Here is a 13356-nt window from a genome sequence, read left to right as displayed (position 1 = left end):
TAATAGTGAGTCAATAGGTTGTATCAAAGGAGCTATGAACTCATCTTAGCAGAAATATGTAAAGATATTTCCTAACTCATATTATGCCATTTATTTACAGTTATTTACAAACCTGTTTATTATTTGACTGGATAAGATAAACAAATGTTGGATAGATTATTTGATTGTCATATCAGCTATGCTAAGTAGCATATTGGATGCATTATTCTAGTAATGCTTATGATTGTGTTTTTTATCTTTTATTAAAGGTTGAACCTTGCACCTGCCAGTTTGGAGTCTTGGTATCACAAAAGGGTGTCGCTGTGTTATTCATTCGTCAATGGTGTCTTTTGGTTAAGTGAATTAATCGTCAATCGTCAATCGTCAATCACACATTATTTACAGCAAATGTATACATTTTCCTTTGTAATTCGATTAATGAGTTGACGAATGCCATATTGGTATTGATGCCTTTGATTGATTTTTAAAATCACTATTGATTGTTCTCTTGGGAATGAAATAATGTTTTTTTGAAGATATCTGTTAAAGACGAAACTCTTTATTGATGATCTTATAATAGATCTTCAAAATATCCCCAAACGCGATGCGAATGTAAAATAGCATCGACACTGACACATTAGCATTATGAATAACATATACACAAAGAAGTAGTACATTAATAACAATACGTGCATGTAGCCGTGGTAACCCCAACGAAACAATTGAAGCCTGCAACTTGTAAGCCTGATAAGAGAGCGAGCCATGTATTCCTGCACATTTAAGCGAGTTCTCCTCAGCTTTTCAAGTTTATTGTATGGTAATCCAAGTCTTCTAATTTCATATAAGTCACTTTTTACGCAATTTCAAAGTCATACTAGGGGAGTTATAACAATTCTCAACAACCTTGTTAATAATTGTAGGGATTGGGAGTAAAGATAAGCATTCATAATATGTACTATTAAATAACTATCAAAGGAGAGCTTGAAAAGTGCACTTCACATTGAACAAAACAGATCTGTTTCTTCTTGAGTTGTAAAGATACCGTAGTACAATACTAGGCCAGGAAGGGAGGGGGGGGGGGGGGGCTTGCAGTAGGAGACAGGAGTCATCATTAATATAAGAAATTCTAGGCCAATAGAAATATATTTTATTGTATATCGGGCCCGTGTGAAAAGTCTTATGAAGGGACCTTATTGAAACACGAAAATTGCCAAGTCGGTTCGAATACATATTATCTTTTAGAACAACTTCAATTTTATTGCTCCTTAGATAATTCACCATCTCAATGTTTATTCTAATTCACTATACCACTTACCTGCTTACACTGAATGTGAAAGTTTTGTAACTAATACAGAAATAATGAAAAATAACAGCACCAATGACATAAATGTATTATCTGATAAGGCCAAAATCGATAAGTGAGATATGAAACAAAATTATGTCCATAGCGCACGTATCAAACGTAGGTTCCGGGATTTGAACCCCAAAAAAGACTCCCCCCCCCCAAACAAAAAAATATGTAAAAAAATAAAAATATTGTATACTGTCTTCGTTAATACTGCCATTTGCAAAGAGTTATGAATCTAAAGTTCGATTCTTTAATCATTTCTGTGCAAATGTGTCACTCATAATAAGTATCTTTATGACCGGGCTTTATGATAAACTTTTTATTTGCTTAGCCGTGTGCAGTTTTGATCTAAATGTATTCCGCTTTCCTGTGCACAGTTCAAACAGATCGAGTTCCGATTATAAACGATTCGAATGTACCTCTAGGTATTCTCTTGATACACAGTGATGTCAAGTAATGACAGTTTAACATATGACCGCAAGGAAGGGATATAGGACATAAAGAACTAACTGATCCAGTGATGCCGCGAGACATTAACAAATATGGATGATGTGAATCAAGAGATCCACGGTGCAGTATTGCGGGGTAATCTTAAAGCAGTCGAAAGTTTGTTAAAACTTGGTTCAAACATAAATCACACCGCATGATTCAGTGAGCCAATGTGGGGGAAGCACTACTATCTCCACGTCATCCAAGTCCTCAAGGCTAAAGGCTATGGCGAGAAGGGCTGCTCTTGAGGCAGAAGCTGAAGCCTTAAGAGAGCAACAGGAGCTCGAGATGGAAGAATTCCGCTTGAAGCAACGCAAAGCCCAGCTGTTGCTGAAAACCCAGTTAAAGGTTGCTCAAGCTGAAGAGAGGGTGTATCAGCAAGATAATGCTCCATATGCACAGTCTGTTGCAGGAACAGGTGGACCTACTCCCGCAAGGTCATCCGTTGTGCCTTCAATCACGAATAACTACAAACCTGTTATGATGAAGCCAGATGAGGACGAAACTGTACCTTCTCCTCACACACAGACGGAAATGCTGCTGCTGCAATTACTGGAGCAAGGACAACGACAACAGCGGGGGCTGTTAGAGTCTGTATCCCTTCCTCATGCCACTCTGTCTACCTATCAAGGTGATCCGCTGAAGTACCATGAGTTTTGGAGGTCCTTTGAGAACAGTGTTGACCAAACTTCAGTAGACGACGCTGTCAAGCTGACACGCCTCCTGCACTATTGTGCTGGCGACGTTAAGAAGTTGCTTCAACCATGTATGATTATGAAGCCTACAGAGGGCTATCATAAGGCAAGGATTCTACTCAAAGAAAAGTATGGAAATCCAGTAATGATTGCTCATGCCTGGCTTAGAAAGGTTACTGAAGGAAAGAACATTGCTGCACAAGACAAACATGGACTAGCTGAAATGGCGGATGAAATCCAGATTTGTGTGCAGACGCTAGAAGCAGTAGGTCAGGCATCTGAGCTGACTTCTCAACATGTTCTGCTGAAGATAGTAGAGAGGCTACCATACCATCTGAGGACAGGATGGTTAAAAGTTGTAGGAAGAGCTAGAAAAGAGGGTCGACTTCCAGCTATTACGGATTTGGTTGCATTCTTGCAACAGATTTCAGATGAAGAGAATGACCCTGTCTTCGGTAGGCTGACAATTAGAGATCAAGGCAGTAAGATGTCAGCATTTAAGAAGTCTGGGAAGACATCGAGAGGGGTCTTTACTACTAGTACAGATGCTGAAGGCAGCAAGACACGGAGCTGCATTCAGTGCGGTGGAGAGCATTCCTTATTCGGCTGCAGTGAGTTTAAGCAACTCAAGATTGAGGACAGGCTTAAACTGGCCCAGAAGGAAAGATTGTGCTACAATTGTTTGAATAAAGGTCACATGACCAGGGACTGCAAGTTAAATAGGACATGCTCAGTAAGTGGGTGTAACAGGAAACACACCAAGTTTCTACACCTTATCAGACAGCCTTCACAGACTGATAGCACGGAGTCTCGGAGGGATATCGGAGAGTCATCAAGTGATGCCAGGAATTCACCAACGTCATCTGAAACGGAGGCAACTACTCATCACTCGTCATCCTCTCATGTTGCTGAAGAAAGTTGTAGTGTCATAGGGGCCGGTAGTAAAGTAGTGCTACCTATTGTTCCCGTTCGAGTACGAGCTAGAGGGAAAGAGGAGTATTTTGACACTTATGCCTTGTTAGACACATGTTCAACATCAACATTCTGCACTTTGGAGTTGACGCGTAAGATCGGGGCTGAAGGAACAGAGCAGAGCCTTTCCATGTCGACTCTAGACAAGTCAAGGATTGTCACAACATGTAAAGCAGTCAACCTGGAAGTTGAAAGTCTGTCAACTCAATATAGAGTCAGTCTCCATCATGTATTAGCCAAAGAGAAGATAAATGTTAGCAGTGCACTTGCTGCTGATAGAAGTGACATTCGCCAATTTGCCCACCTTGCAGATCTGAATCTACCGGCTGCTAGACCTCAAGACGTCATGCTACTAATTGGACAAGATGTGCCAGAAGTATTGGTACCAAAGGACGTTAAGTATGGCGAACCCGGGCAACCTTATGCTGTGAGGACGGCATTAGGATGGACCGTGAATGGACCAGTTGGGAACCGGCACAGAGACCATGACATATCGTCAAGCTTTATTTCCAGTGATGCTAATTTGGAGCTTCAAGTGGAAAGGTTCTGGTCACTTGAATCAGGGTCGCTAGCAGGACAATCTAAGTGTATGTCTGTCAATGACAAGAGAGCTCTGAGAATTTGGGAGGATAGTATCCAGAAGAAGGGTGATCACTACCAGTTGTCTATACCCTTCAAAGAGAGACCCCAAGAACTGGCTGACAACATATATGTAGCAGAAAAAAGGCTACAGAGTCTTGGTAGGAGATTGAGGCGAGATGAGGATCTACACAGACGATATACCAAGGCTATGTCAGGATTGGTGGAGGATGGATATGCAGAGAGAGTAGAAGAAAGGAATGCAGGTTCAGGCAAACCTGTTTGGTATCTTCCTCACCATCCTGTTGAAAACCCTAACAAGCCGGGCAAGACAAGAATTGTGTTTGACTGTGCATCTACATACCAGGAAAGATCGCTCAATGATGCAGTTTTGCAAGGCCCTGACTTAACAAACACACTTCTGGGTGTTCTCTTGAGGTTTCGACAGGAGCCGATTGCCATTATGGGGGACATCCAAGCGATGTTCCATCAAGTACAAGTCCCGCCTGATGAAAGAGATATGCTGCGGTTTCTCTGGTGGCCAGAAGGAGATATTGAGAGACAGCCAATGGTCTACAGGATGTGTGTACACCTCTTTGGAGGGACCTGGTGTCCCAGTGTTTGCAGCTTTGTACTGAGGCATACCGCTGAAGACCAAGCCGAAGAATTCTCCCCAGACGCAGTAAACGTGGTAAAACGCAACTTTTATGTTGACGACTGCCTGGTATCAGTGAAGGAAGAAGATAAAGCAGTTCAACTCGTAGATGAGCTGAAGAGAATGCTGAAAGGAGGAGGTTTCAACCTCACAAAGTGGCTAAGCAATAGCCCAAAGGTAATGGAGTCTGTGCCTGCTCATGACAGGGCAAAGGAAGTGGAAGGACTCGACTTAAGTTATGATACCTTACCGATTGAGAGGGCCCTGGGTGTCAAATGGAACATTGAACTAGATACCATGACGTATGGAATCACCCCGAAACACAAGCCCTGTACCCGTCGTGGAGTGCTGAGTGAGGTTTCCTCGGTATATGATCCGTACGGATTTGCAAGCCCATATGTGTTGAATGCCAAGATCATTTTGCAAGAGCTCACGGCTATGAAATTGGATTGGGATGAGCCATTGCCAGAGAAGCAGCGTGAGAGCTGGCTGAACTGGAAGAGAGATCTGCTGCTTATGGAGGATTTCAACATCAGCAGGTGCCTAAAGCCTCATGATTTCGGAGATGTGACGGAGTACCAATTGCACCACTTTTCTGATGCTTCAGAGAGGGCATATGGTGTGGCCTCTTATCTCCGAGTGACGAACCAGGAGGGCAAGGTCTATTGCAGTCTAGTAATGGCCAGGACTCGGCTCACTCCGCTGAAGAGAGTTACGATACCTAGACTGGAATTGATGGCAGCGACGCTTGCTGTGAGACTCGATGGTATGCTGAGACGTGAGCTAGACTTCACCCTGAGTGACTCTGTGTTCTGGAGTGACAGCACTATAGTGCTCCAGTATATCAAGAATGTGGAAAGACGATTCCACACATTCGTCGGAAACAGGATTGCAGTAATCCATGAAGGATCTGACCAAAAGCAGTGGCACTACGTCAACACTCGGCAGAATCCGGCTGACGATGTCTCAAGAGGGATGACAGCTGAGGCGTTAACAACCAGCGAGAGATGGGTGAGTGGACCCAGCTTCTTATGGTGTGAGAATGAGTCAAGGCCTGCAAGTCAAGTCTTAAATGATGTCAGTCTAGATGGCGACCCTGAAGTTAAGAGCAAGGACAAGGCTGGGGTTTATATGACAACTCTCTCAGAAGAAACTGCCTTAATGAACAAACTTCTTGAACACTACTCCTCGTGGCACAGGTTGAAGAAAGCAGTTTGCTGGCTACGGAGGTACTTGAAATGGCTGAGATGTAAATGTACACAGGGTCCTGAAGGCATTTCAGCTGAACTTTTGCATGGAAGCTTGGTGGTGGAAGAGATGAAGGACGCAGAGGAGAAAATTCTGCAATATGTACAAGCAGTCAGCTTCCCTCATGAGATGTCAACCTTGCAGGCTGAGCAGAATGACAGTGCACACCAAGAACAGAGCTGTAAATTGGTCAAGAAGACAAGTCCAATCTACAAGCTAGACCCAAGGATGATAAATGGCCTACTGAGGGTAGGAGGAAGGCTTGGCAAGGCAATGTTGCAAGAGGAGGCGAAGCACCCAATTATACTTCGCAATGATAGTCATGTCGCCAAGCTTATCCTGAGTGAAATCCATGAGGCATCGGGACATAGTGGCAGAAATCATATGTTGTCTTGCCTCAACCAGAAATATTGGATTCCTGCTGCTGGCTCTGTGATCAGAAGGATACTGACTAGATGTGTTGTGTGCAGAAGGCAGCGAGGGAAGGTTCTTGAGCAAAAGATGGCGGACTTGCCAGTTGACCGGCTTATTTCAGATGAGCCCCCCTTTTCAAGAGTTGGAATTGATTATTTTGGACCGTTGGAAGTGAAAAGGGGTCGGAGTGTCGTAAAGAGATATGGGGTGCTATTCACATGTCTTACTGTGAGAGCAGTGCACCTTGAGATGGCAGATTCCCTTGACACAAGCTCTTGCATTAATGCTATCAGACGCTTCATTGCACGGAGGGGAAATGTGAGAGAAATTAGATCTGATAACGGCACTAATTTGGTTGGAGCAGAGAGAGAACTGAGGACCGAAATACAAAGTTGGAACCAGGCTCAGATACATGATACATTGTTGCAGAAGAATATCAAATGGACATTCAATCCACCCGCAGCTAGTCATCATGGAGGGGTGTGGGAACGCCAGATCCGAACTGTGAGGAAGCTGCTGTGTTCCTTGGTTAAGCAGCAAACCCTGAATGATGATTCATTGCATACACTCTTCTGTGAGATTGAAAGCATCATGAACAGCCGGCCAATCACTGAGGTGTCCAGTGATGTAAATGATGTGGAAGCCTTAACTCCGAATCATCTGCTTCTACTCAATGCAAAATCACCACTGCCTCCCACAACTACCAGTGAAGCAGACAACTATGCCAGGAGGAGATGGCGCCAGGTGCAGCTTTTAGCGGATACCTTTTGGTCGAGATGGGTGAAGGAGTACTTACCACGGTTGCAAGAGCGGCAGAAATGGGCTACTTCACGACGCAATATTCAGGTCGGCGATCTAGTTTTGGTAGTTGATGAGCACGCACCACGTAACTGCTGGCAGATAGGAAGAGTGCTTCGAACCATGCCAGACCGAGAAGGCAACGTTCGGCAATGCGAAGTGAAGACGCAAACTAGCACACTTCGAAGACCTATCGCTAAGCTCTGTTTGCTCCTGGAAGTGGATTCCTGAGATTTTATGTGTTAAATCGCGTTAAGGTGATATCATAATAATGGATCATGGTTCATTGGATGGCACATGGATCTGCAATATTTGTGGTGTAATTTAAAATAAGTGTTAGAAGTGCGAGCCTAGCAACGCCTCCCCTTTATGATATATTAGTGGACCGCTGTTTATTGGATGGATTCAGTCACTCGCCGTAAGTTTAGTAATTTAGCGGTCTTCGTTATCGCGGTCTTACATCGCAAAGGATTTCTTCTGACACAAAAGGGAGAACTGACCATACCGAGATTGAACGCTTTCGCAAAGAAACATTAACATTCAGATTGATAAACACTATAAGAGTGAAATTTGATACATCGAACAATGACAATCAGAAAAAGGATTGTTGGAGATATATCCCATGGAAGGACTGATAGTTGAATATTTAAATATTAATCCATGCATGAAATATGTTTTATAATATGTATACATAAGATATTGGTAGAAATACATGCAACTCCTGTTGTTTCCCTTTTTTTGTGCATTGAGGCCAAATATCAGATTTGGGGTTATAAAAGAAAAAAAAAACAAAAAAAACAAAAAACAAACAAACAAATAAAACATGACAAGGGTTGCAGTTATTTCACATGTGCAGAAATTTCTATGTTATGTTTATATGCAGGTTGTATCTGCTTGACAACATAATCCATATGGTGACATATGGAGACTGAAAAGGAATTTTCATCAAGAGTAGTTAAATCCTAAAATGTATCCAAAGCTACTGTTTGTATTAGGAGTAAAAGGAAAGGAAAATTTGTCTGAAATTTCAAAGATATGTATATATGTTAATATAAACTTGATACAGTTTGGAGAAAATGATTAAGTACAGCCAGTGAAGATTTAGAAAATGTTATTATCAGTTACATACACGATGGAAGTTATTTGCATAAGAAATACCTTTACCGTAGATGAAAGGGTTTGATTTATATGTATATAAATAGTGGAGTACGTTTTATTTTTACATTTATGTGCTTTTTCATAGTATGTTAACAGATTTAAATGGGATGTTTGTGTTATTAACCGAAATACAATTTCTATGAAAGGGTTGTATGATAGGATAAGTTATGTAAATGTTCATTGAATGTTCACATTTAAGGGGCCGGAATGTTGCATACGATGTGGGGTATTATGACGTCAGAAGCGAAGTTTTGGTTATTTTGGGTTTAGCCATAGAGGGCAGTTGCGAATTTGTTAGGGAAACTAAAACACGTTGTTGCAGTTAGTTATCGGCACTGAAAGTGCACCATTTTTTGGTATTTTGACACAAGCCCAATGTTGTGAGTATTTATTTACCTCTGTTTATTGAAATATGATGACTATTGTTGTGTTTGATGCTATTGGTGATAAAAATGAAGAAATGCAAATAGTGTAAATTTAAGTAAGAAAATTGTTACTCACGTACGTAAATTTACGTTGTGTGTGGGCATGCAGTTGTGTATAAAGTCATTGGGTTAGAATTAATTTCGGTAAACGTAAAGAAGACAGATATGAATATGACAGAAAAGTTGTATTATTATTAGTTTCAGTGGATTATGTTAGAAATGTATGTACAGTATAAGCTGTCCAATATTCAGTTGGTTTTTTTGGATTAGTATGAAAGACAAAATGTTCTATAAAGAGTAGTTGACAGAAAGTAGGTCAGGTATGCCAGGGGTCATTATAGATTGGTAGTCTTTCGTGCAGCCTGTTATTAAGATTTAGGTTACCACTAAATGATATGTTGGGCCTATTATGCTTTGGTAATTAATAGTGAGTCAATAGGTTGTATCAAAGGAGCTATGAACTCATCTTAGCAGAAATATGTAAAGATATTTCCTAACTCATATTATGCCATTTATTTACAGTTATTTACAAACCTGTTTATTATTTGACTGGATAAGATAAACAAATGTTGGATAGATTATTTGATTGTCATATCAGCTATGCTAAGTAGCATATTGGATGCATTATTCTAGTAATGCTTATGATTGTGTTTTTTATCTTTTATTAAAGGTTGAACCTTGCACCTGCCAGTTTGGAGTCTTGGTATCACAAAAGGGTGTCGCTGTGTTATTCATTCGTCAATGGTGTCTTTTGGTTAAGTGAATTAATCGTCAATCGTCAATCGTCAATCACACATTATTTACAGCAAATGTATACATTTTCCTTTGTAATTCGATTAATGAGTTGACGAATGCCATATTGGTATTGATGCCTTTGATTGATTTTTAAAATCACTATTGATTGTTCTCTTGGGAATGAAATAATGTTTTTTTGAAGATATCTGTTAAAGACGAAACTCTTTATTGATGATCTTATAATAGATCTTCAAAATATCCCCAAACGCGATGCGAATGTAAAATAGCATCGACACTGACACATTAGCATTATGAATAACATATACACAAAGAAGTAGTACATTAATAACAATACGTGCATGTAGCCGTGGTAACCCCAACGAAACAATTGAAGCCTGCAACTTGTAAGCCTGATAAGAGAGCGAGCCATGTATTCCTGCACATTTAAGCGAGTTCTCCTCAGCTTTTCAAGTTTATTGTATGGTAATCCAAGTCTTCTAATTTCATATAAGTCACTTTTTACGCAATTTCAAAGTCATACTAGGGGAGTTATAACAATTCTCAACAACCTTGTTAATAATTGTAGGGATTGGGAGTAAAGATAAGCATTCATAATATGTACTATTAAATAACTATCAAAGGAGAGCTTGAAAAGTGCACTTCACATTGAACAAAACAGATCTGTTTCTTCTTGAGTTGTAAAGATACCGTAGTACAATACTAGGCCAGGAAGGGAGGGGGGGGGGGGGGCTTGCAGTAGGAGACAGGAGTCATCATTAATATAAGAAATTCTAGGCCAATAGAAATATATTTTATTGTATATCGGGCCCGTGTGAAAAGTCTTATGAAGGGACCTTATTGAAACACGAAAATTGCCAAGTCGGTTCGAATACATATTATCTTTTAGAACAACTTCAATTTTATTGCTCCTTAGATAATTCACCATCTCAATGTTTATTCTAATTCACTATACCACTTACCTGCTTACACTGAATGTGAAAGTTTTGTAACTAATACAGAAATAATGAAAAATAACAGCACCAATGACATAAATGTATTATCTGATAAGGCCAAAATCGATAAGTGAGATATGAAACAAAATTATGTCCATAGCGCACGTATCAAACGTAGGTTCCGGGATTTGAACCCCAAAAAAGACTCCCCCCCCCAAACAAAAAAATATGTAAAAAAATAAAAATATTGTATACTGTCTTCGTTAATACTGCTATTTGCAAAGAGTTATGAATCTAAAGTTCGATTCTTTAATCATTTCTGTGCAAATGTGTCACTCATAATAAGTATCTTTATGACCGGGCTTTATGATAAACTTTTTATTTGCTTAGCCGTGTGCAGTTTTGATCTAAATGTATTCCGCTTTCCTGTGCACAGTTCAAACAGATCGAGTTCCGATTATAAACGATTCGAATGTACCTCTAGGTATTCTCTTGATACACAGTGATGTCAAGTAATGACAGTTTAACATATGACCGCAAGGAAGGGATATAGGACATAAAGAACTAACTGATCCAGTGATGCCGCGAGACATTAACAAATATGGATGATGTGAATCAAGAGATCCACGGTGCAGTATTGCGGGGTAATCTTAAAGCAGTCGAAAGTTTGTTAAAACTTGGTTCAAACATAAATAAAACAAACCGAAATGGAAACACATCCTTACACATAGCGGTCCGAAACGGCCAGGAGAACGTCATCAAGTCTCATAAATCTCATAAATCATGGAGCTGATGTGGAGAAGACGACACCAGATGGACAAACACCCTTACATCTTGCTGCATCACTCGGACTTGTTAACGCAATAACATTCATACTCAGTCATGGAGCTAATATGGACAACGAAGACAAGGGCGGCTACCCAGCATTATACACCGCTGTAAGGAATGGTCATCTTGATGTAGTACGATACTTTATCAGTCAGGGGGCAAAAGTGAATCAGTGCAATACTAAAGGTTGGACTCCTTTATACATTGCAGCAGGGTACGGTAAACTTGATGTCACCAAATATCTGATCAGTCAAGGAGCTGAGGTGAATAGGGGAAATAATGAGGGTGAGACCGTATTACACAGTGCTGCTAAGAAAGGTCATCTTGATGTCACTAAATATCTGATCAGTCAAGGATCTGAGGTGAATAAGGGAGATAATGAGGGTAAGATTGCATTATGCAGTGCTGCTTTAAATGGTCATCTTGATGTCACTGAATATCTGATCAGTCAAGGATCTGAGGTGAATAAGGAAGATAATGAGGGTAGGACTGCAATACGCAATGCTGCTCAGAATGGTCATCTTGATATCACCAAATATCTGATCAGTCAAGGAGCTGAGGTAAACAAAGGAAATAATAAGGATGGGAATTTATTATGCAGGGTTGCTTTCGATGGTCATCTTAATGTCACCCAATATCTGATCAGTCAAGGAGCCGATGTGAATAGGGAAGATAATAAGGCTTGGACTGCATTAAATGTTGCTGCTCAGAATGGTCATCTTAATGTCACCCAATATCTGATCAGTCAAGGAGCTGAGGTAAATCAGAGAGATAATAAGGGTTGGACTGCCTTACATTGTGCTTCTTCCAATGGTAATCTTGCTCTCACCAAATATCTCATCAGTCAAGGCGCTGAGGTGAATAAGAGTAATGAGGAGGGTAGGACTACATTACAACTTGCCGCTATGAAAGGTCATCTTGATGTCACCGAATATCTGATCAGTCAAGGAGCTGAGGTGAATAAGGGAGATAATGAGGGTAGGACTGCATTACGCAGTGCTGCTTTCGCTGGTCACCTTAATGTTGCCGAATATCTTATGAGTCAAGGAGCTGAGGTGAATAGGGGAGATAATGAGGGTTGGACTGCATTAAATGCTGCTGCTCAGAATGGTCATCTTGATGTCACCAAATATCTGATCAGTCAAGAAGCAGAGGTGAATAAGGGTAATGACGAGGGTAGGACTGCGTTACATCTTGCTACTTTGTACGGTCATCTTGATGTAAGCGAATATCTGATCAGTCAAGGAGCTGAAGTTAATAGTGGAACTAATGGGGGAAAGACTGCATTATGCGGTGCTGCTTTCAACGGTCATCTTAATGTCGCCGAATATCTTATGAGTCAAGGAGCTGATGTGAATAGGAGAGATCATGAGGGTGGGACTGCATTATACTGTGCTGCTCAAAATGGTCATCTTGATATAACTAAATATCTGATCAGTCAAGGAGCTGAAGTGAATAGTAGAAATAACAAGGGTTATACTGCATTACACAATACTGCTCGAAATGGTCATCTTGATATAACTAAATATCTGATCAGTCAAGGAGCTGAAGTGAATAGGAGAAGTAACAAGGGTTATACTGCATTACACAATACTGCTCAATATGGTCATCTTGATATAACTAAATATCTGATCAGTCAAGGAGCTGAGGTGGATAAAGGAAATAATGAGGGTTATACTGCATTACACTGTGCAGCCGAGGAAGGTCATCTCGATTTCACCAAATGTCTCATCAGTCGAGGAGCTAAAGTGAATATGGGTAATTGTAAGGATATGACTGCATTACAACTTCCCGCTCAGGATGGCCACCTTGATGTCACCAAATATCTCATCAGTCAAGGAGCTGAGGTGGGTAAAGGAAATAATGAGGGTGTGACTGAGTTACAGCTTGCTGCTTTTAAAGGTCACCTTGATGTAAGCGAATATCTGATCAGTCAAGGAGCTAAGGTGAATAGGGGAGATAATGAGGGTAGGACTCCATAATACGTAGTGCTGCTTTCAATGGTCATCTTAATGTCGCCGAATATCTTATGAGTCAAGGAGCTAATGTGAATAGGAGAGATCATGAGGGTGTGACTGCA

At 40.7% G+C, this 13356-nt stretch overlaps 1 protein-coding gene across 1 annotated transcript; it reads left to right on the top strand.

Moving 5' to 3' along the window:
• The first annotated feature begins 2041 nt into the window (after nucleotides 1–2041).
• Nucleotides 2042–7408, top strand: LOC115924317. Its single transcript, XM_030986433.1, has one exon. It carries the CDS (start codon nucleotides 2042–2044, stop codon nucleotides 7406–7408), a length of 5367 nt encoding a protein of 1788 aa, XP_030842293.1.
• Nucleotides 7409–13356: the final 5948 nt, after the last annotated feature.

The sequence above is a fragment of the Strongylocentrotus purpuratus genome, unplaced genomic scaffold, assembly GCF_000002235.5.
Source record: "Strongylocentrotus purpuratus isolate Spur 01 unplaced genomic scaffold, Spur_5.0 spur5_scaffold_15, whole genome shotgun sequence".
Lineage (NCBI taxonomy): Eukaryota > Metazoa > Echinodermata > Echinoidea > Camarodonta > Strongylocentrotidae > Strongylocentrotus > Strongylocentrotus purpuratus.
The sequence above is the reverse complement of the archived record's forward strand: the minus strand, read 5'-3'. Positions and strand labels throughout refer to the sequence as shown.

Bases quoted from the DNA above. Each gene is read 5' to 3' on its own strand.
- LOC115924317 (XM_030986433.1), top strand. From the start codon at position 2,042: ATGGCGAGAAGGGCTGCTCTTGAGGCAGAAGCTGAAGCCTTAAGAGAG.